Here is a 23,625-nt window from a genome sequence, read left to right as displayed (position 1 = left end):
GGAAAATGAAAGCAGTTTTTTCTCTGTGATTAGTTTATCAATCCTTCTGTGTAATTTTATAATATAAATATTATAAATAATTTATAATTTGTAATTTTAAATAATATAAATAATATATAGCAAAATTGCTGACCTTAAAATGGCACCTATTAACAAGTGTAGCCAAGTCTTTTGTCTCAAAGCATGTGTGTTTATTATTCATTTCCCAGTTAAATAATTCAAATATATTGTTCTTAAGCCACATTTTTATGCTACACACAAAAATCTCTATGGTATTAAGAGATTTCCTGAAGTTATTTTTCTTGTTTTTTCCAAATCTTTAGTAATTAGTTTCCTATTCTTGTATTTATGATTCTAGTTTCTCATGGACCCGTAATGGAACTCATTTTGATATAGATAAAGATGCCCGGGTAACAGTGAAACCAAACTCAGGAACCTTGGTAATAAACATTATGAATGGCGGAAAGGCAGAAGCATATGAAGGAGTATATCAGTGTACAGCAAGGAATGAACGTGGAGCAGCAATTTCCAATAACATTGTTATACGCTCATCCAGTAAGTGTAACTCTAAAATTCATCAAACCTGAAACATTTGTACTTATTTGTTTTATTGTGAACTTTTTGGTTTAATTATTTTCTTTTCTCCTTTCCTTAAAAAAAAAAAAGACATCTTTTTAATCATCAAAGCGATCTTGTTAGAAGGTAATTGTACAGTTTCTGATATTCTGGTTTAGTTCTATACTGCATGAAAAGCTGCCAATTTTCTCCAAAGTTCCTTAGTAAGTTAAACACCCAATATGTTTTCCTGGTTTTCAGTATGTCTGACTCATTTGTCATGTTTAAAATTGGACAGTGTATAAAACATTACAATTAGAAAAAAGAATTGTAAATCTTTAACATATTTCTTTGATGTGGAGTACTTTAAAAAAAATCTGTTCTTGCAATGTAATTACTTAAAAAAAAAAAAACAAAAAAAACAAAGCCCTAACATGGAGTATATTGAGACAAAAACACATATCCCTCCTGTCCCCAAATCTTAAAATTTATTGTGGTATTATATTGTCGTACTTTTCAAACTCTTGAGCTCAAATGTATTTTCTTGAGCTCCTCTTATTTTTACCATAGTTGTTAAATCTCTCCACATGTAATGCCATTTTAGAACTGTCTCACTTTGTTTTTTTCTAATTGTATGCATTGCTTTTCTACATTATCCAGAATCAAACTTGTTAAATGTTAGTGATTACCCAGAAGAATCCCTTTCTGTTTGATTATTGAGAATAAAGCAATGATTCTCTAAAATGTATAAACAACAATATAATGCAACCTTTCTTTTTTCCAAAGACAACACAACTACTCAGAAGTAGAAGTTATAATCCGTTCACAGTAAATGTCAGAGGACCGTTCCTTTTAAATTATGTTACACATATCGTTCTTTCGTGGGGTTCTGGAACTTTATCAATCCAGAGTGTTCATGAATGTGAAAACTATCTTCTACAGGATCCCCCTTGTGGACTAAAGAAAAAGTAGAACCAAAACATGTCAGAGAAGGTGATCCTCTAGTACTTCACTGCAGCCCTCCAGTAGGCTTACCACCACCTATAATATTTTGGATGGATAATTGTAAGTTTATATTAAATCTGCATAAATAACATATTTCTTGACCATTTTTATTATGGTTCTAAGTAATTTGTAATTACTTATGAAAAATTGCAGCAGACAGTGTAGTTACTCAGTGAGGATAAAATCCAGTCTCTCCTTGTGCAAGGCTGCACAGTTCCACAGAACAGGAAGGGCCATGCCAGCAGAGAGGCTGCTCATGAGCAGTGTGTGCAGAGGGTTGGGGCTGTCTGCATGTGTCTTCTGGTTTTATATTTGCTGAGGTATTTTTATGGGAGATAAGGAAGCAGCTGAGAGCACTTACAAAAAAGATGAGACATTACAAAAGGCAGAAGGTAGGTCACATCTGGGGTCCACAGATCACAAATGTATTTCTTTATGTATTATAATGAAAATAAATGTATCCTTGTTTTTACTTAGCTTTCCAGAGGCTGCCTCAAAATGAAAGAGTTTCCCAAGGTCTAAATGGAGACCTTTATTTTTCTAATGTAAAACCAGAGGACACTCGTGAGGACTATATTTGTTATGCGAGATTTAATCACACTCAGACTATACAGCAGAAGCAACCTATTTCTGTGAAGGTGTTTTCAAGTAAGTATTATTTTACTTAATTATACATTTATATTGTATTTATCTAGATTTTTCAATTGCTGGCCTACAATTAAGTAGTTGTATGTGACAGAGAAATTGTAATCTTCATCACAATAAATAAGAAATAATTCAATACAACTTTAAAATATTAATATCCAGTTTTCTTTATAAATACTTGCAAAAACATGAGCTATCCTAAATAATACATGTTGTTTTACTTTCCATGTTCGCCTTTAAATATTTTACATTAAATACTGAATTTTTCCTTTTCAATAATATCTCTCTCAGATCATCTATATTTTGTAACATTTTACTTATTTAAAAATTATAGTATGATAAATACTGAATTTGAATTGGCAATCCTATGTGCGTACACCAGTTCATAATGATCATGACTGTTCAAATGAATTAATCAGCAGACAGCTGCAATAACATATTGCTTTCTGCTTGTATTGTTAAATCGACTTGGCCATAGTGATTCACGTTTGATGCCCAGTAATCTGATTTACCCCACTTGTATGCATTCTTCATGATATTCTGTTTGTTTCAGTGGATTCATTGAATGAAACTATATCTGCTAATTTGAGTGGCACTGATTTTTATGGTGGTGAGTTATGGTGATCCCCACTGGTATTCCCTCTTTCATAGTAGAATTTAGTGAACTAACTTCACCTCCGGGGCTACTTACCTTTGACTCCCCTTTCCAGTTTCTAATAAATATATCCATTAGTACTGGTGATAATATACACTTTACAAAGGGACGAGACAGTGTGAGCCTTTAAGAATACTTAAATAATTTTGATGTAATGTCAAAAATATGACACACAACAAAAATCTCAGCTTTTACAGCAAATGAATCCAGTCACACTGGCAGATTTTACAGATTATTTGTCTAATTGCTTCTGTATTATGCTGTTCATTTATGTTTTTCCTCTAATTTAATTGGCAAGTGGAAATGTTCATTATCACTGGGACTAGTCAATATTACATGCTATATCATAAGCATTAATAGTAGATTTAAATATTTTAACAGATGCTCTTAATATTTATTTATTTACTTAATATACCATTCATTTTAATCTGTTTCATAAATGTAAAAGTCTAATACTTTTAAATGTATTTGTAAAATTAACTTAAGAGAAACAAAATTCTGGATATTTTTCTTTTAATAAACTTTAATTCAGTCCGTGTTCAATGGTCTGTTTTTCTACATTGTGGGCCATATCCTCAACTGGTATAAATCTGCTTAGCTCAGTTGACTTCGATGGCGGTATACAAATTTACATCAGCTGAGGATCTGGCCCCACAATTTTACATTCTATGTGATGGATAGAAAATAGGTAAAAAGTACATTATTATTTTATTGTATTTATCTTGAGGCCTTTTCCATAATTGAGATTCTATAGACACTAACCCTCAATTACTGAAAACCAAAATATAGCAGAAGCATGACAACTTTGAATTGTCTAAAGTTAAATTTAGTTAGAGAGCAAACCATAAGGGTGGGATTTCTGCAACAGGATAACAATGACCTGCAAATAGAATGACATATCGAGTACGGTTATTAAAAATCCATTCAATTGGCACATGACACAAGACTGCAGAAGTCAATTTGCCAGGATTTTTCACAGCCTTGAGTGGGTTTTTGCAGTGCATAAAATGGGCAGATTGTTTATTGTAGTCTGGCCTTTTTCTATGTTCCCGTTTCTCTGTCTCTTTTCCTTCTGAAGAGGCACATTTCATATACTAGTATTTGAAGTGCTCTAGGTACATCCTAAAATTATTTTAATGTGTTCTTTATGACTTAATTTAGCAATAAATCCTATGTCCAGATAAACAAAGCATATACATCTTTATATTGCTGCTCATATAAAAAATACCACAGCAGACTGCTGTGTTTTAAGCTATTATAGTAGAATACTGAAGTATTTTTATAATGTTTATTTCCAGAAAGCAGTCTGATCCGATTTCTGTATCATTAATATTTTAAAATGGAGTTATGAAATACTGTAATAGACTTTGAATTAAATCAAGAAGTTCCAAGGTTTTGGAACAGATATAGTAATCTGTGTATAATTTGGGTTTAGATTTATGTCTATATATTGGCCATGTTATTTAATTTTTATTATTGTAAAGAAAGCAGTTGATCATATAGTTCAGATTTGCCGAAACATTCAAATTAAAATTATGTCTTAAAGGGACAAGACATGGGTGTGGTTTATGAGAAAAGTCCTTTGTGGACTGGAAGATTCTGAGCAAAGCATATTTTAAACTGCAATATATCTTGTCACTCTCATTATGTTTTTGAATATAACAGGTTTAATTTGGTTCAGTTTTTTTCTGTGTCTTATTTGTGGTGTTAGTGGAAGTACAGAAAACATCAGATGTTGAATATGATTCCTGCAATATGATTCCTGCAGCTATGCAAAGCCTAATTGAAATTTGTGGGGCTCTGCACAGATGTAAGGGTCCGTATGAACCAATCACATTGCAGAATCAGGGCCTATGCAAGTACAGTATCGAACAGGTTGGCTGTTTTTAATGTCTGTGTCCAAAATTACAATGTTTCTTATGTCCAGATAGGATTCTAGTATGCTGAGCAAAACCCTAACCCTTTGTAGCTCTGCAAATTCTTACAAAAGGATTTTTGAATTAAATGAACAATACACAGAAAAACTCCTGAGCTAAATTCTGGAATGCCCATATGCATGAAACTGAGCCCTCATTTTAATATTAATATATATGCTATCATCTTATCTGACTATAAATATATTTACTGTCAGTATCATATGTATTGGAAGCAGATGGATTTTTGCTGGGTTGGGAAATATGTTTGAAAAATATCTTTCTGATTGTTTTCATTATTCTATTTTTTTTAATCAGCCAAGCCATTGACAGAGAGACGACCAACTCTTCTAACTCCAGTGGGGAGCACAAGTAATAAAGTGGAACTAAGGGGAAATGTACTTTTGCTGGAGTGCATTGCAGAAGGATTGTGAGTTGCTCTTTCAGTCAAAATGTTCTTTAAATACAAAGGTAGAAATACTGAGAAATATTTGAGAAAGAACATCAGTGCCGTAGAAAGTACTCATAGCATAATGCTAGATGTCATAATGATAGACTTTGTTAGATGCACAGAGACAAGCAGATAGAAACTAAAAACCAAGGTGTTTGTTTTCAAAACATGACACATATATTTGGATACTGATAGATTAAAAACATATTTAGCACATAAATGAAACAACCCTTATTATGCTGGCCAACCTTTACACATCACAAAACTGCTGCACAAACTCAGTAGTATTGATTGTTTATGTACAAGAGAGGCCTGATAGTAGAATAGCATGGGTGCTTCAGGCTACACTTGGGATGCATCTGCAGAGGTGTAGGGAAGAGTTTGTTGTCATGTTCCTGCTGCATGCCTGAATCAAGCCAATGCTCGTGTTCCCTCACGTTTGTGATAACTAAACTCTCCGAAACTACAGAGACAAGTAAGAACCTCCTGACTTGATCTTCATCTACTGACAATAGCTGGCAAACCACTTGTGTGGGACACCTTAGGACCACATTCTGTTCCTATATCTGGATTTCTTTGTACATTAATTTGTTAATTGGTATGTATTTATGTTTCTTTAATATAGTGTTCGGTGGCCCCCACTGGTACCTGTGTGCATAGGAAATCACAAAATAATACTGTTATCAGTGAGTCTACCAATTTGATAAATGAATTTTACCTAACACATCCACTTTTAATAAGCAATTTGCAGAGAAGGGTACATAACTGATTTGGTGCAGAACTAGAAACATTCTATCACTTGTTGAGACTTCTGTGGTTCCCCAAGATCAAAAAACAGTCAGTGGCCCATGTTAGCATAAAGTACACGTGATTGCGTCAAAATGGGGTAACATTTTGAAATCTTAACCAAGTACATCGTGTCATTATACGTTTTTCTCTCTTGTCTATTTTCATGGTGGTTTTTTATTAGTAGATAACAGTGCATGTGGAGCCAAATTCTGCTCTGTTAAGTTGGTGTAAATTAGGTTCTTCTGGTTAACACCATCATTACTGAGAGCACGTCTTACTGTATATAATTTTGGATACTAGATTTCTAAATGGCTATCTGTCTTGAATTATTTATATTTGTTTCTTCAGTAGAATATCACCTCTCAAATATAATTTTTACATTTAAACATTTTAAAATATATCTCCATAAGATTGATCTGCTCAGATGTGGTGTTAAAACAAACAATTTGCTATTAGCATTTCAAAATCTCAATACACTACAGAGCATCTGATATTTCAGAACTTCAGCTGCAGCCAAAGAGCACTAAGTGCATCTGAAAAGAAGGGGTGGTTGGCCTCCCCGAATACAGGGGCTGCTCTGCAATGGGCTCATCCCCAGCACATTTAGGCCTGGTCTACACTACGAAGTTAGGTCAACGTAAGTCACCTTGTGTCAACCTATTTGTGCATGTGTCTATGATCAATTTCTTTCTGGATAATGTAAGTGCCCTGCTACAGTGAAGCAATAAAACTACCTCTCTGAACAGTAGGGAGCCCTAGTTGACCTACTGAGGTCAACTGGCAATGTGAGTGTGGACCAGGAGTCGGCAGCCTTTCAGAAGTCGTCTGCCAAGTCTTCATTTATTCGCTGTAATTTAAGGTTTCGCGTGCCAGTAATACATTTTACGTTTACAGTGGCTGGTGGATGGACAGAGGTGGCTCTAGGTATTTTGCAGTCCCAAGCACGGCAGGCAGTCTGCCTTTGGCGGCTTGCCTGCGGAGGGTCCGCTGGTCCCGTGGCTTCGGCGGACCTCCCGCAGGTATGCCGCCGAAGGCCCTCACGGCAACCGGCAGAGTGCCTCCTGTGGCTTGCCGCCCCAAGCACGCACTTGGCGTGCTGGTGCCTGGAGCCACCCCTGTGGATGGAACGCTCAGCCCACTGCCAGTCTTGGGTTCTGTCTGACGGCCCCTGCCAGCCGGGGTCCTGGCCACCGGCCCCGCTCAGCTCGCTGCCAGCCAGGCCGACAGCAGGCTGAACAGGACCAGCGGCCAGAACCCCAGGCTGGCAGCAGCGTGCCACAGTAAATCAGCTTGCTTGCCACCTTTGCACACGTGTAATAGGTTGCCGACCCCTGGTGTAGACAATGTGTGACCTGTGTCAACCCTAACAGACTTCCAGCAGCTGTCCCACAATGCCCCATTCCCTGCGACAGTGACTGGTCTGGTTACAGTTGTAAACTCTACTGCCCAGGGGTCACAGAGACAGTAAGCCACTCCCGTACCCCTCCTTTAAAACTCTCTGGATGTTTTTGAAATGCCTCTTCCTGATTTCCCACCTTTGCAATACACCTATCAACTCATCCTTGTTGTATGCAACTGTATCCAAGTTACTGTGTTGGCTTCATGCACTGCTACCTGGAATAGGCAGGAGGTATTGAATCTCCTGGCCCTGTGGAGAGAAGAGGCTGTGCAAGCACAGCTATCGGCCAGCTGTAGAAACATGGACATCTACAAACAGATTACATGGGGGATGCTGGCAAAGGGGTACAACAGGGATCAGCCACGGTGCCATGTGAAAGCAAAGAAACTTCTCCAGGGATATAATAAGGCCAGTGAGCACAACATTTGATCTGATGGTGCCCTGCAGACCTGTCCCTTTTACAATGAGCTGCATGCCATACTTGCTGGAGACCCCACCAGTACCCCACAGACTACCATCGATACCTCGGACAAGCCTGACACAGAAACCCCTACTGTGAACATTGAGGAGGGGTATATGCAGCGGGGGGCTCCAACCATGCTGCAAGCCAGGACCTGTTTGAGACTCTGCCTCAGTCTAGCCAGTCCCACCAGGCAAGCCCAGATGAGCCTGATGAAGGGAAGTGATCTCAGGTAAGTGTGTGCATACATCTTTCCTTAAAGTGTTTAAATTTAAAGATGGAGCCCATCCCATCCCCAAGTTAATAAATCACAGGTATCAACTTTCCACTGATTTACTCACATGAGAAGAGGTAGAGGTACAACAAACAAGTTGAGATGGCAGCTGCATTTTCATTCCCCGGTTGGCTGAGGCAAGTGGGACAGGGCAGGATGTGAAGCACTTTGTTTATGTACGTAGGAATGTCCATTTTATCCTCCTGAGAGAGCGCAATGAAACTTCCAGGGGGCTACTCTGCAATCCTCTCCCAATAGATTCTAAGGATGGCTGCGTTATTCCTTCCTCCGTAATAGAACTCTTTCCCATGCCACTCTGCAATGAGTTTTGCAGGCACAATTGAAGTAAACAGGCTAATGGCACAGGGACCCGGGCAGCTTCTGAACACCAGTAGTAGCTGTGCTCTGTGCCTTTGTTACCCTAAGGAGTGAGATATCAGCTAAAATCACCACCTCCTGTGGAAAATAGTGCAAATATTCAGTGCCATTGCCCTGCACTCAGTACCCCTGGAATAGGGACTGAAATGTTATTGCTTCAAGTATCAGAAAATCCTTCCCCCCCGCCCCATCCCCAGCCCCTGGCAGGCCATATTCACCATGGCTGAGTAAGGACAATGGACTTCAAAAAAGCAGTTTAACAAACTCAGAGAACTAGTAGGTAAGGTCCCTGGGGAAGAAAAGCTAAAGGATAAAGGAATCCAGGATAGCTGGCAATTTCTCAAGGAAACAGTATTAAAGGCACAAATTGGAGAATTGGTCTGAAATCAACAAGATGAAATTCAACAAAGATAAGTGCAAAGTACTTCGCTTACAAGAGAAAAATCAAATGTACAACTACAAAATGGGGAATAACTGGCTTAAGCGGTAGTATTCCAGAAAAGGATCTAGGGGCTATATTGGATCACAAATTGAATATGAGTCAACTGTGTGATGCAGTTGCAAAAAAGACTAATATCATTCTGGGGTATATCAACAGGAGTGTATGAAATGGACGTAATTGTCCTGCTCTACTCGTCACTGGTGAAGCCTCAGCTGGAGTACCGGGTCCAAGATGTGAACAAACTGGAAAGATTCCAGAGAAGAGCGACCAAAATGATTAAAGGTTTAGAAAACTTGACCTCTGAGGAAAGGTTAACAAAACTGGGCATGTTTAGTCTTGAGAAAAGAACGCTGAAGGGGACTTAATAACAATCTTCAAATACATTAAGGGCTGTTATAAAGAGGACAGTGATCAATTGTTCTCCTTGTCCACTGAAGTTAGGACAAAAAGTAATGGCCTTAATCTACAGCAAGGGAGATTTAAGTTAGATACTAGGAAAAACTCTCTAACTCTAAGGATAGTTAAGCTCTAGAATAGGCTTCCAAGGGAGGTTGTAGAATTCCCGTCATTGGAGGTTTTTAAGAACAAGTTGGACAAACTCCTGTCAGGGATGTTCTAGGTTTACTTGAGCCTTCCTTAGTGCAAGGAGCTGCACTAGATGACCTCTCAAGGTCCCTTCTAGCCCTACGTTTCTATGATGGGTCTTCTCAGGCAGCAAACCCAAATGCTGCAGACCCTGGCTGACCTACAGGTCCAAAAATCCAAGATTTCCCACCCTGGGTAGTCCTTGGAGAACTCTATAGTCACTGCTCCCTGCACCCCCAACATGGCATCATGGGCTGCATTTCTACCCCTACCACTCCAAGCTGGGGAACAGCAAGAAAAATCACAGCATCACATACATTGACCTGTGAGAATCATGGTTAGTGTTGTGTAGCCACAATGGACAGCGTGTGTGCAGTCAAATGGACAGAAATGTTACCTCCCTTTCCAATGTTAAAGTTCCACCCCTTTAATTTATGTTAAACATTTGTGTTACATTGTCTGGGTTCCCCCCCCCACCATTGTTTTTCTGCACTGTTTTTTCCACTCAGTAAAATTCTATTTTGGGATAATAAAATTATCTTTATTAGTTCACAACACGTATTGCAGAATACATACACAAAGTAATCAGTACTTGTAGATTTACAGCATGTACCATGTAATTCATAGCTTCAGGAAAACATCCTGTTGTACTTATAAATGTACAGCCAGCACTACACAATTCTTAGCAGCACCCAAAGCTCTTGGACCAGAGGACACTTCAGCACAGAACACTACTGTGCCTGACCATTAAAGTGCTCTTTCAAATCCTTCCTCAACTATATAGCTCCACACTGGGCTCATGTAAAGGCCCTTGTGTCTGGCTGTTCAAACTCAGCAGATAGCCACTCAACCTCCATCTTCTACCCTGGAAGCAGCTTTTCCCCTTTGCCTCACAGATATTATGCAGGACACATTGAGATGTTTTCCTCACTGAGACCCAATCCTGTGAGTAAACACCACCAGGGTCCCTTCAGTCTACCAAAAGCACATTCAGTTGTCATTCTGCACCTGCTGAGCCAGCAGTTGAATCCTTGGTGCTGTCAAGGTAGCCAATGTGCAGCTTCATGAACCAGAAGAGCAAGGAGTAGGCTGGGCCCCCCAGAATCACTGTGGGCATTTCAATATCACCAATGATAATCTTCCGGTCAAGAAAAAAAGAAGTTCCTGCTTGCAGCTCTCTGAACAGTCCTGTGTTTTTAAAGATGCAAGCATCATGCACCTTCTCTGACCAGCCCACATTGATATCAGTGAAGCTTCACTGATGAGCCACCAGTGCTTGCATAACCATAGAAAAGTAGCCCTTTCTGTTGGACTCTGTGGCAAGGTGGGCTGATACCAAAATAGGGGCATGCTGTCTATTGCCCCATTGTAGTCAGGAACATCATTGCTGCAGTGGTGGGAACTTGACCTCTGTCTCCCAGAGATGCCTGAGCAAGTCATTTCTATCCCACAAAATGATACAAACATTTCCTAAAAGGTATTGTGCTGGATAGCAGCTTGTGGCACACTGGGATACCTACTCATGGAGCACCACACTTTGCATTGACACAAGCATTCCTGGTGAGTATGTGCAATAACTGACATAAGCCACCAAGTATGCACTCGCCCAAATGATATACAGACTTCAGCAGCTGTATGCAAAGTAACTTGTATTGACCCAAGTTTGTAGTGTAGACATGGCCTTGGTGGGGCAAAGGAATGGCTTACTATGTCTCCTTTGCTCTGTCCATTTCCTCTAAACCAACTTTCGAGGAGTGGATGATATCAAAACTAATACTGTGGCTCTGTACTACTCAAAGATCCTCCCTCTATTGATGAAATCCTTTGGTGAGCCAGATCTGTCTAGTAGGGTTGCCACGGGCACAAAATGTCTGGAATACAGCCAAGTATTGGAGCTCTGGTCCTTATCCAGAGTAATGCCGGTTGATCTGATCAGCTCTCACAAACTAAGCAAGAATGATCTGGCCTGGTCAGCGCTCAGATGGGCGACTTACAAGAAATAAGTATCACTCTTCCTTCTGAGTCAGTTGTGACTCAGTGCCCTTTAATGGTGTTAGGTGATATAGTTGTGCTACAGTTGCAGTCTTTAGGATGAGACTTAAAACTGAAGCCCTCCCCAGTTAAAATTATGTGACACTTTTTACAGAAGATAAGGGTGTTAATATTTCTTTTTGGCCAGGCCAAATGTAGGGTTAGATAACTTCATTTGGCCTACCTAAATTCTTCCTGCACTTTCAGTAAGATACAATATTCCTGGTAAAACTTGTGCAGATATTTGCAGTGTGCTGTTAGGCCTACTACTAACGACTCCCATTGAAGTCAATAGTGGTTTTGCCAAACAGTTCCTGTGGGTTTAGGGCCTTAAACAGCTGTCACAAACCACTCCAGAGGTGCCTTAATTTCAGTATCAGTGAAGTGATTTTTTTCCTCAGAAAAATACAGTTTTGTCAAAATAGACATTTTTTACAGGAAAATATAAATTCTGATGAAAAATGTCTACCTTCCTATGGGAAATGTCAAAATGAACATATTTTGTTTTGAATTGACATTTATGAAATGAATTTTTTTGTTTTAACTCAAAATGGCATTTCATTTTTGCTATTTGGCTTAAAAACATAGAAAATTAAATTTTTAGTCAAAATGAAATGAAAAATTTCAAAGATTTTCAGTTTGGAAATTTCCTATGTGAAAATTTTCAGGTTTCTGACCTGCTATAGTATAACTTATAAAGTACAACACATATTATGGGTTTGCTTAATATAAGGAGACCAAGTGGTAAGTGTGAAAAATCAGGATTGGGTGTTGGGAGTAATAAGAAAAAGCCCTATCAGGACTACCGCTATAAAATCGGGACATATTGTCACCCTAGCTCAAGAAGTCAGATGCTGCATATATGTGATATCATTATTGGAAGCTACCTTCTTTTTTGAGTAGTGTCCCTATGGGTGCTCCACTGTAGGTGTGCATGTGTCCTGCACTACTGATCGGAGACCTTTGGTAGCAGTGTCTGTTAGGCCCGCACATGTCCTGTGTCCTGTCTCTCCTCCTGCCCCACCATGAGGCTACCTCCCCCAGTTCCTTCTCAACTGTCCTTGGCAAGAGATGGTGCCATTTGCAGCCCGTTTGCTATCATTAATTTCTTTAGCATTCCTAGTAGTTAGTCTTAGCTGTAGTCTTTCTTTTTGTTTTCTATATCCCAGTCAAAAAAGGAGACTTTATTTTCCCGCTTTTTCATTGGGGACCCTTTTCCCCAATGGTATATGCCTGATTCACCAGGCTTCAAGAAGTGCCCTCCTGCAAAGAGGCCATCCCAGTGGCAGGCAAGCTCTCTCACGTCAGACCATGCCTTAGGGAAGGCCACATCCCACAGAAGTGTGGTCTCTGCAGCAACTTAGACCCAAGTCTCAAAAGGACAGAGAGTTGAGATAGAAAATCATCTTCATGAAGGCAGCCTTCCAATCCTTGGACCTATGCCAAGAGTCACCTGGCAGATGTGCCCACCACACAACCCTCAACATCAAATTACTGTGGATTCAAGTGTTCAGCCATGGACCTCTCTCGTAAGTCATCATAAAAGAGAGCAGTGAGCCCCAAGCTATCTGCAAAAGATCTCCGACATGTATGGCATCATTGACACCGAGACAATTCCAGCCCAATATCCATGGCTCATGAAGATCTGGAGCGGCAGATATCGTTGACTTTCCTAAGGACCTGATGGGCACAGGCACTGAGTCAACAGTAATGACCAACAAAGATAGAAGTGAACTACACTCCAGCAAAAAGCTGCTACCGGTACGCAGTGTACCTTCAGCACCATCATCAATGCCCCATCTGGCACTGGAACAGTCGATACAGGCAAGATCCCCAATGCCCTCTGTACTACCAGTGGTACCAGGTCGGTCAGCACCACCGGTATTTAGGCACTCAAGAGACCTCCAGGTATCTGACATATCAGACTCTTCTCTTCTCGGCACCGGGACTTCAGACTGAGTCTCCTATTAAGGCGGGAATATTCTCTGGTACCCTGCCATGTACCCCCACTTTCAAGTGAGGAGTCAGACAGCGAGCCAGAGGAGATCGTTTCCCACTACTTCTCCTATGCTCGCTATGAGCCCACTACGAAGAGGCTCCTTAAGTATAGCCTTGGTATGGCCAGCCATGGGCACCCCCACCAGGCTCTGTTCCACCACCCCAGTGGCCATACTAGGCTACATATCGAGCACCCTGCCTCATTCATGAGCCCCCAGAACATTCCCCTGCGTCTATGCCATCTAGAACCTCAGAACTTCCAGAGGAGATTGCTGAGGAGCAGGAGGATGGAATTGAGAAAGAGTTGACTCCGAGGACCAACATATCCTGCTCCTACCCAGAAGAGGCATCATGCCCCTGCCACTGTCCTTAGCTGATGATTTTCAGTTTTTCCAGGACTTGGAAAAAGGGGTTGCAGATACACTGTAGTTACCCTTGGAGGAAGTCAAGGACACCCACCACAAATTCCTTGACATGTTACGCTTTTCCTCGGCCTCTAAAATAGCCCTCCCCACCAACTAAGCTCTCCTGGACCCCACAAAAACTATATGGCAGATCCCAGCATTGGTGATGCCTACTTGTAAAACAGGCTGATAAAAAAAATATTACGTGCCAGCTAGGGAGACGGAATTTCATGTCTCTCACTCTCGCCCCCAACTCCATAGTCGTGGACATGGTAAACTCTTGGGGCTCCCATCACCAAATGAGATCCACCCCCTATAATAGGGATTGGAAGTGTTTGTATCACTTCAGGAGGAAGGCCTATTCCTCGGTCATGCTACAGTTTCAAATAGCTAATTATCACACCTTAATGGTGACATTCGACTACATCAACTGTTCAAAACGTAAGAACTTTATTGATTCACTTCCAGAGCCACAGTATGACTAGTTCAAAGCTATCATCCAGGAAGGACAACTGGTAACCAAAGCAATACTACAGTCTGCCTTCAATGTAGGCAACATTGTGACCCGGTCCATCTCCACGATGGTGGTTATGCGATGTTCATCGTGGTTACACCTTTCTGGCTTGCCTAAAGAGGTTCAATCGACTGTTGAAGACCTTCCCTTTGAAAGCATCAAACTCTTTGCAGAGAAAATGGATGCCTCCCTCCAGACCCTCAAAGATTCCAGGGCCACTCTATGCTCATTAGGGATCTACACACCTGGACAAAAGAGAAAAATTAGTCTGCAGCTCCAACAGAGATCACACACCACTCAATAGCCAACCCAGCGCTTTTATGAACCTGAGAGGAAGAAATCTAGGTTCCCCAAGTGTAAACCGTCAGGCCCACAGCCTTCCGCATTACCACTTATCCACCTCCAAACACCAAATTTGACATGTGGATTGAGGTGCCAGCGGGCCACTCCCCTTAACCACTACAGCTAAACAACCTATCCTACCCATTTGGTTACCACCTTGCCATGTTCCTAGCAACAATCATTCCAGCATTGGAATGGGGGCACTGGTTTTGGCCATCAACCTTCAGGATGCCTATTTTCATATCTCAATCCTACTATCCCATAGAACAGTTCCTCCGATTTACCCTAGAACAAGACCACTACCAGTACAGAGTACTTCCTTTCGGGCTTTCGTGAGCCTCAAGAATCTTTTCCAAGGTTCTCTCAATAGCAGCCGCTCACCTGTGCTCCCAGGGGATCATGATCTACCCCTACCTGGACATTTACCTCCTCAGAGCCTGTTCCTTTGCAAAGGCTCACTGAGTTACTGAAACATCAGTAGACTTGTTTATGGCACTGGGCCTACAGATCAATATGCAGAAATCAACCTTCACTCCAGCACTGCATCTGGAATTCATTGGGGCTGACTTTGACTCGCTACAGACCAGAGCGCTCCTACCTCAACACAGGTTCCACTCTTTGGCCACATTCAAAGACTGTACATAAGTGTCCCCAAATATCAGCCAGACATTGCCTCCAACTTTTGGGGCATATGGCGGCAGGCACAGTGGTACTACCACATACCAGGCTTCACATGCAATGCCTCCAGATGTGTTTCAGCTTGGTGTGCAGACCAAAAAGAGACGCACTAGACAAACCTCTGTCACTGCCCACCAAAATCAAGATATCCGTGGTTTGGTGGAGATGTTTTCAAAAAACATTTCCAGTAAATGTTTGCAAAGGGATCCTTTTTGCATACATTTCTCCGTTGTTGTTTCTCACCACTGACATATTGCCTATAGGATGGGGCATGCACCTAAATGGCCTTACAACACAAGGTAAGTGGTCATCCACAGAGCTACCCCTACATATCAACCTCCTCAAGGTCCTAACAGAGCAACATAGCATGCATGTATTACATAAATCAACAAGGAGCCCGGTTGCCCTCCCTCTGCGCAGAAATGATAAGGCTATGGAACTGTGCATCTCCCACAACATTACATTATCTGCAGCTTATCTTCCGGGCACACAAAACTTGATAGCAGACAGCCTAAGCTGCAAGTTCCCTCACAACCACAATGAGAAATAAGCCCAGCAATACTTCCCAACCTATTCAGCTGTTGAGGGACACCTACCAGAGACATGTTCGCTACTCACCTGAACAAGAAATGTCCATGTTACTACTCCAGGGAGTGTTGTCTTATCTCTGCTCTGGGTGATGCTCTCCTTCATGGGACAGGGGCCTTCTTTATACCTTTCCTCCATTCCCCCTTGTAGCAGGCTGACAACTCACCACAGCGGCGCCTCCTGCTGGTCGTCCAGGGAATTAGCTCGCCAGCCTCTGGAGCACCATCTGCAGGCCAGTGTCTTGCTTTGCTGCTGGCCCTGGTGCCCCTTCTCTCAGGGTTCTGCCCCCTGCAGTATCCTGCAGTCTCGCTGGTCTCCCCTCCCCGGGGAATCCCCAACCCCCTATCCCCAACTTGCCTCAGTCTTTGGCTACTGCCAGTCATCATCTAGCCCCCGCTCACTGGGGTGGACTGCAGTATAATTGCCACTCATCATTGGCAAGGAAGGTTTGGACCTGCTGCCTCTGCCTACCCTTGGGCTGCCCTCTGCAACCCCAGTACCTTTCTTGGCCTTTAACAAGGTCTGCAGCCTCGGGGGTTGCCAGGCCGGAGCTCCCCAGCTCCTCTGGCCTTTCCCCAGCCCTGCTCCAGTCCCTGCTCAGGTACCCTGCTCAGCTCCCAGCAGCCAGGCCCATCTTTCTCAATATCTAGAGAGAGATTCTGTCTTGGCTTCTGACCCCAGCCCTCTTATAAGGGCGAGCTGGGCCCTGATTAAGCTGGACACAGCTGTGGTCAGCTACCCACTCAGCTTCCCCAGCCATTCTTAATCCCTCTTACTCAGCTGCAGCCCTCTCCAGGGCTGCTTTCACCCTTCCAGGGTCGGAGTGGGGTGATTACCCCACTACAACCCTACTGTTGAAAGTTCTGTTAAAAAGGGAAGGAGCATGTCATATTGATTGCTCCCACTTGACCGAGACAGACTTGGTACCCTTATGTAATGGGGTCAGGACTCATCACCATGGCGCCTCCTGATGGTTGTTCTGGGAATTAACTCCTTCCAACCTTGGCGCGTCTCCTGCTGGCTGGTGTCTCACCCGTTGTCTGCTCTGATGTGTTATCTCCACCACCGGGACACGTGTCGCAATCTGGACCGTAGTGTCCTCTTCAGGACACGGCCCTCCAGCAGTGCCCACCACCCCATTCTCCCCTTTTCCGGGGGCATATTAGCAACTCTAGACTGCACCTGTCTTCATGGGCACCTGCCACCCCAAAGTCTAGCCCCTTACCTCAGGGACAAGGTGCAGTTCATGGACCATGCTCCCGCGTGGCAAGGTGCTGTGTTAAGGGGGAGGAGGGGACACGGGCCTGCCCATTACTCTGGGCCTGAGCCCAGGGACCCTTGAGCGGCAGTTGCTTGCTGCCTTCCTCTACTGCCAGTCACTGCCTGCTTTCCCTGGGCCACTTCCCTGTAGCTCTAGCACCCGCTCAGCCCTTGTTTCAAGGCCTGCAGTCTGGCAGAGTGAGCCAAAGCTCCCACTGCCCTGGTACCCTGCCCAGCAGTGCTCTGTAGTGCTCAGCAGGGTGCCGCTCCTTCTACGAGGAGCCAGTCCTCCTCCCTTGCTGGTCAGGGAGAGACTGATCTCCCTCTGTGCTGCAGTCTTTATATAGGCCCTGATTGACTGCTCATCTGCGCAGCGTCTCTGGCCTACTTTAACCCATTTTCTCCTGGAGTGGAGCAGCCTCCCCACTACACCTTACCTGTCACAACTCACAACATGCCCACCAGTCTCTCTCCGATACACTCTATACCCCCTCTCACAGAATGAAGGACGCACTCTACATCCCGACCTGGAGATTCTTTGCCTCATGGTTCCAACACATAGACTCCTCCTACTCGATGGAGATTGTAGCAGGGTGGACCCTGCTCCTGCTGTGAAGGGGTTTAAAAAGTGGCCTGGCAGGGCTTGAGAGCAGTGGCTCTCAAGGCTGAGCTGATTGAGGAAGTGGCTGCAGCTGGGGGCCACGCCCCAAACTGAGCCCCAGGGCCTTATAAGAAGGCAGGGAAGCCAGAAGCACAGACAGTCTCTCTCTGCCTGTAGAGAGAGATGGGCCTGGCTGCAGGGAGCTAGACTGGATACCCGAGTGAAGCAGGGCTGGGGAAAGGCTAAGGAGCTGGGGAGCTCTGGCCTGGAAAGCCCCAGGCTGCGGCCTAGCAGAGGGCTAAAAGGTACTGGGGGGTTGCGAGGGGCAACCAAGGGGTAGGCCAAGGCAGCAGGTCCAAACCCCTTTGCCCGTGATGAGTAGGCTGATACTGCAGTCTGCCCCAGAGTGTGGGGCTAGATAATGACTGGCAGTAGCCACTACTGAGGCAAAGTGGGGATAGTGGGGTGGGGGTTCCCCTGGGAGGGGGAGACCCAGTCAAAGGGGCACCGGGGTCCTGGGAGGGACACGGGGCCAATAGTAAACAGGTGGATCACCGGCCTGCAGAGGGCGCTCCAGGCTGGAACAGAGCTAATTCCCCAGAGCAACCAGTAGGAGGCGCCACAGGGGTGAGTACGACCCGTTACAGAGATACAATACACACCATACTTATCTGCAGAAGTGGTCCAGGTTTTGGTTTGGTGCAATTCCCAACAAATATCCCCAACATCCCTGACCTTTCCAAACATCTTACATTATGTACTGACTCTTAAAAAAAAAAAAAAAAAATCTCTGTTTGCTCAGGGTCCACCTAGTGGCTATAACAGTCTTCCACCAACAAGTAGAAGGGTACTCAGTGCTATCACACCAACCACTAAACAATTCCTCAGGGACATAGTTAACCTTTTTCCACAACCCCGACATTCTGCACCTACATAGGACCTAAACCTTGTATTGAAAGGCCTGACTAGACTTCCCTTCGAACTCAGGACCACCTGTTCGCTTACATGCCTGTCGGTGAAGATGACCATCCTGATAGCAATCACCTTGGCTAGGAGCATAAGAGAAATAGCGGCTCAGATGGACATTCCCCCTACACGATATTCTTTCAGGATGAGGTAACACTCAGGCCACACCCAAAATTCTTCCTTAAGGTAACTTCCCCGTTCCATGTGAACCAAATGATTCACCTCTCGACTTTTTACTCTAAGCCTCACTGTGACAATAGGAAGGCTATACTTCACACACTAGATGTCAGGAGGGACCTAGCCTTTTACCTGGATAGAACAAAGCCTTTCCTGAAGTCCCCGAAGCTGTTCCTCTCTATTGCAGAAATCTCCTAGGACTCAGCTATATTAGCCTAGAGACTCTCTAAGTCAGTCTCAGGCTGCATTAGACAAAGTTATCAGATTTGCAACGTGACATCTCCAGATACTGTTTGCGCGTACGCCACGAGGTCGATCTCTTCATTCGTCACCTTCTTCAAGAATGTCCCTATCTCAGAGATCTGTAGAGCAGTGGTGTGGCCATCAGTTTATCTTCACAGAACACTATGCAATCACTGGAGATTCTGTCCTCCGATGCCATCTTTGGCTCCACAGTACTGTCATCTGTAACTGACCCGACTCCGAAGCCCCAACCCTCCAGCAGGGATACTGCTCAGGTATCACCTACAGTGGAGTACCCATAGGGACACCACTCAAAGAAGAAGAAGAAGAACAAGAATTTACTCACCTTGTGCAGTAATGATGGTTCTTCAAGATGTGTGTCCCTATGGGTGCTCCACAACCCATCCTCCTCCCCTCTACTTTGGAGTTCTTGTCAATGGCTCTGCAGTAGAGAAGGAACTGAGGTGGGTTAGCCCGTGTGCACATGTTAGCCTCAAGACAGAGCATGAGGGGAGACTGTGCATGTGCGGACCTAATGGACACTGCTGCCAAAGTTCTCTGATCAGCAGTGCAGGGACGCACCTGTAGGGACACACATCTTGAAGAACCTTCATTACAAGGTGAGTAAATTCTTCTTATAAAGTAACATGAACATCAAATTGCCACCACAGATAAATAATCATAGCTTAGATAAAGGACATTTGCGTATGTATTTGAATCTTTTATTAGAGTCATTAAGGATTGTAAATTGCAATTGATTCAACAAAAAGGTATTCTGTAATTATTAAATCAAGGAAGTTTGTTGATGTTAATGACTCTACGATTTACTCGAAATGACATTTTTCACATTTGTTGGTTATCCCCAAAAACCCAGGCCAAAGTTCTCAGTACAATAATTAGCTTTACAATACAAACATGAAAAATTAATCTCATCTGTGTTTTTCTCATCTTTAATCTCATCTGTGTTTTTCTTTCTGTAGACCCACACCAGTTATCCGCTGGATTAAAGAAGGTGGAGAACTGCCCATCAACAGAACATTTTTTGAAAATTTTAAAAAAACTCTCAAAATCATAGAGGTTTCTGAAGCTGATTCTGGAAAATACAAATGTGTAGCAAGAAATCCATTAGGTTCCACTCACCATACCATTACAGTAACTGTCAAAGGTAATGCTAAAATAACCCCAAATTTTATGTCAGCATCCCAATGCAAGGTTACATAGTAATGTATAGTAATGTAATTTATGAGGAAAATATATTACAGTAAATATCTACAAGGATGAATAAGTGTAAAAGGAACTGAGTAAAATAGTCATTAAATCGACTGAGGTTTCCCACAAGTCAGACTTTACCATGTCTAGTCTTTAATTTTTATGATGGCCTCATATTAGTATGCGGTGGTGGTTTTTTGCCAAACAGCTATGTGGTGCTAAATTGAAGCTATCCCTTAGAACAGTGGTTCTCAAACTTTTGTACTGGTGACCCCTTTCAAATAGCAAGCCTCTCAGTGTGACCCTCCTTTATAAATTAAAAACACTTCTTTATATATTTAACACCATTATAAATGCTGGATGCAAAGCAGGGTTTGGGGTGGAGGATGACAGCTTGTGACCCCCTATGTAATAACCCTGCGACCCCCTGAGGGTTGTGACCCCCAGTTTGAGAACCTCTGCCTTAAAAAGAATTCCATTAATACAATACTAACTGGTACCTGTGGTAAATTTAGTCTAGGCTTTCTTTCAGTGTCATAAGAGACTGCTCTCCCACTTCCTGTACTGCTCCTTTCCCTTCTCCTACTCCTCATCCTCCTCTCTTCATTTCTCTCTTTTCCTTCTCTTCATCCTCCTCTGCCTCCCATCCCCATTCTCCTTCTCTTTTCCCTTTTCTCCCCTTCCCCGCTTCACTCTTTCTTTTTTCATATCCCCGTCTTCTGGTTCTACCGAACTAATTTTTACTAAGTTTTATCTGTCCAGTGGTATTATAGCCTGGGGATTAAAGACACTTCAAATATGTTAGTATTTGAAGTGTGCCTGAGGGCTTTTGTTTGAATTAGCTAATGAGAGTTGATTATTCCCCAGGTGGCAAATGAGTCACTTCTTTTAAGTAAGCTGCTAGTGTTTGTGCACAACTCTTAACACCAGTTTACATTGATGTTGACTTTGTTTGGTTCATGATGGTTCTGTGGATATCATCCACTTCCTTTTTAAAAATAAAAAAGATAAATTCTCCATGCACCTGTGTCCACTAATACACATGCATTATTTATTTATTTTTATACAAAATGTGACAAATATGCGGTTTGCATAGACTTACTGCAAAGGATCTGCTGATAGGCATATGGAAGTTATTTTTCTTATAAGGAAATCATCTCTTGTCCATTTTGTCTCTCTCTTTCTCTATGTTTCTCAGACAATCAGGATTAAATTTTAACCCCGTTAAAATCACTGGGAGTTTTTTGCATTGATTCAGTGGAGCCAGGTTTTCACCCTAAATCTGTTTCTCCTCCCCCACCTGCCTGAGCCGCTTGCACTTTTCTGTTCCCCTATTATCAGTCCCTCTCTTCCTCTTCTATGGGTGGCCTGAGGACCAGGGACAGCTCAAAACTTATTAGAAAGGCTACTGTACTAATCCTTTTACAGAAGCCAGAGTCTGTTATCTTTTGCTGTCTTTAGAAATACAGATTAGGATTAAAGCCATTGATGTGTATTAATCGAATTTACTTACATTCAGTTAAGGATCATATTTTGTTTACTTGAAAATTTTGATGTAGACAGCTATTCATTCTTTATGATTTATTGTCCATCTATTTAACAGCCTAATGGCTTGTATCACTTGTAACCTGAGCTAATCAAAACATGATTTTACCAGTAAGTTATTCAGATATAAAAATCAGCATTTTTGCCAGTTATAGCTACTGTGCTGTATGACCTTCTGATTGTTGTGTTTCCTTTCCTGACCAAAGCTGCTCCATACTGGATCACAGCACCTAGAAACCTTGTGTTGTCTCCTGGAGAGGATGGAACCCTGATCTGCAGAGCTAATGGCAACCCCAAACCTAATATTAGCTGGCTAACAAATGGTGTGCCCATAGCAAGTAAGATTTTTAATAATCTTAATGGAGGATGAATAAAAACACAAACCAATAAAGATTAGGGACACATAAGGGATATGAAACTTGTTCACATATGAATAATTATTCCATATTTAAGGATGTTTTGCCTGATGAATAATAAATGTGTATGACGTGAAAGAAAAATGCTACTGTGTATGAAGATGAAACAGCAGAAATTACCTCCAATGTGCACCAATGTGCTGAAACTTCCAAATATTACTGTTTCGAAGTGGACAACTCATTATCCTGTTCTGCTTTCTGCTAGTGTAATACTTATAGAGATGAGGTCTTAGTAACAAGGCTGTGATGTGTTCCACTGACTGGAGGGATAGAACTGCTAATCGTATTGCCATTGCAATATATATTAGATCTCTTAAGATTCATATCTATTCAGTTGCATCCCCACTGGAAAGTTGGTTCTGTGTAAGAACTGAAAAGGGGGTAGGAGGTTAAAAATAAACCTCTGTGGTTGTATTAAGCACCTCTGTAGGGGTTAGAATTTGGAATATTTTCTAGCCTTCCAGCTCTCAGCAATCAAAGGTTGTAGTAAGGCTGTCTGAATGAATCAGCAGCTGTCTGGAAATCAGCTTGTGGCACGTAGGTGTCAGAGGAGATGAACCCCTAAGGCAATTAAACAACTGATTCTGTGAATTTGGATAAGAAAAGCAGCTGTGAATTGATGCCCCAGTCACTCATTTGTTAGCAGTGTTACGACTGGCATCACAATATGAGGGATGCAAGACAACTACTATCTATAGCACATCTGTACTTGACGAAAACTTACACACCGATATTGCAATATGCTGTCAAGTCTTCTAATATTCAGCGTATATTATATCATCACTGCTGGTCCTTCACCCTTATTCCTCATCTTTCCCAACGTAACACTTAAGACAAAGCCAGACAACCTAACCAGCTGCTTTGTCAGAAATGATGATAGTGTTCTAAAATTCTGCCATTTTGTGCTGGCACTTTAAAGATTTGAAAGTGTAGTATGAAAGGGAAATTGCCGAAGAAGTTAAAAAAAAGTAAGAAGTGGTTCAAGTAAAGATCAGTGAAAGAGACAGCAGGACTTCCAGGAGTCAGCGTCCATCCCAGGAAGTTGCAAAAGAGAGAAGTAAAACCTCTTGGAAAATGAAGACAGATAGTGGGTATGGGGAAA

The 23,625-nt window shown here is 42.5% G+C and overlaps 1 protein-coding gene across 20 annotated transcripts in view; it reads left to right on the top strand.

Moving 5' to 3' along the window:
* NRCAM (neuronal cell adhesion molecule) overlaps window positions 1-23,625 on the top strand; it is a 295,081-nt gene that overhangs the window by 183,808 nt on the left and 87,648 nt on the right. For 13 of the 20 annotated variants that reach the window (XR_005589872.1, XM_039506264.1, XM_039506274.1 and 10 more), the window contains 7 exons: window positions 359-555; window positions 1,498-1,620; window positions 2,038-2,208; window positions 2,759-2,815; window positions 5,092-5,203; window positions 20,334-20,518; window positions 22,314-22,445. Coding sequence is in view for 19 of the 20 variants with exons in the window: in XM_039506264.1 (XP_039362198.1) it covers window positions 359-555; window positions 1,498-1,620; window positions 2,038-2,208; window positions 2,759-2,815; window positions 5,092-5,203; window positions 20,334-20,518; window positions 22,314-22,445 (977 nt within the window). In the remaining variant the exon portion in view is untranslated. Of the gene's footprint in view, window positions 1-358; window positions 556-1,497; window positions 1,621-1,795; window positions 1,953-2,037; window positions 2,209-2,758; window positions 2,816-5,091; window positions 5,204-20,333; window positions 20,519-22,313; window positions 22,446-23,625 lie in introns of those variants that run through there. The other 7 variants (XM_039506322.1, XM_039506311.1, XM_039506301.1 and 4 more) reach the window with 2 other exon arrangements.

The sequence above is a fragment of the Mauremys reevesii genome, linkage group 1, assembly GCF_016161935.1.
Source record: "Mauremys reevesii isolate NIE-2019 linkage group 1, ASM1616193v1, whole genome shotgun sequence".
NCBI classification, from domain to species: Eukaryota; Metazoa; Chordata; order Testudines; family Geoemydidae; genus Mauremys; species Mauremys reevesii.
The sequence above is the reverse complement of the archived record's forward strand: the minus strand, read 5'-3'. Positions and strand labels throughout refer to the sequence as shown.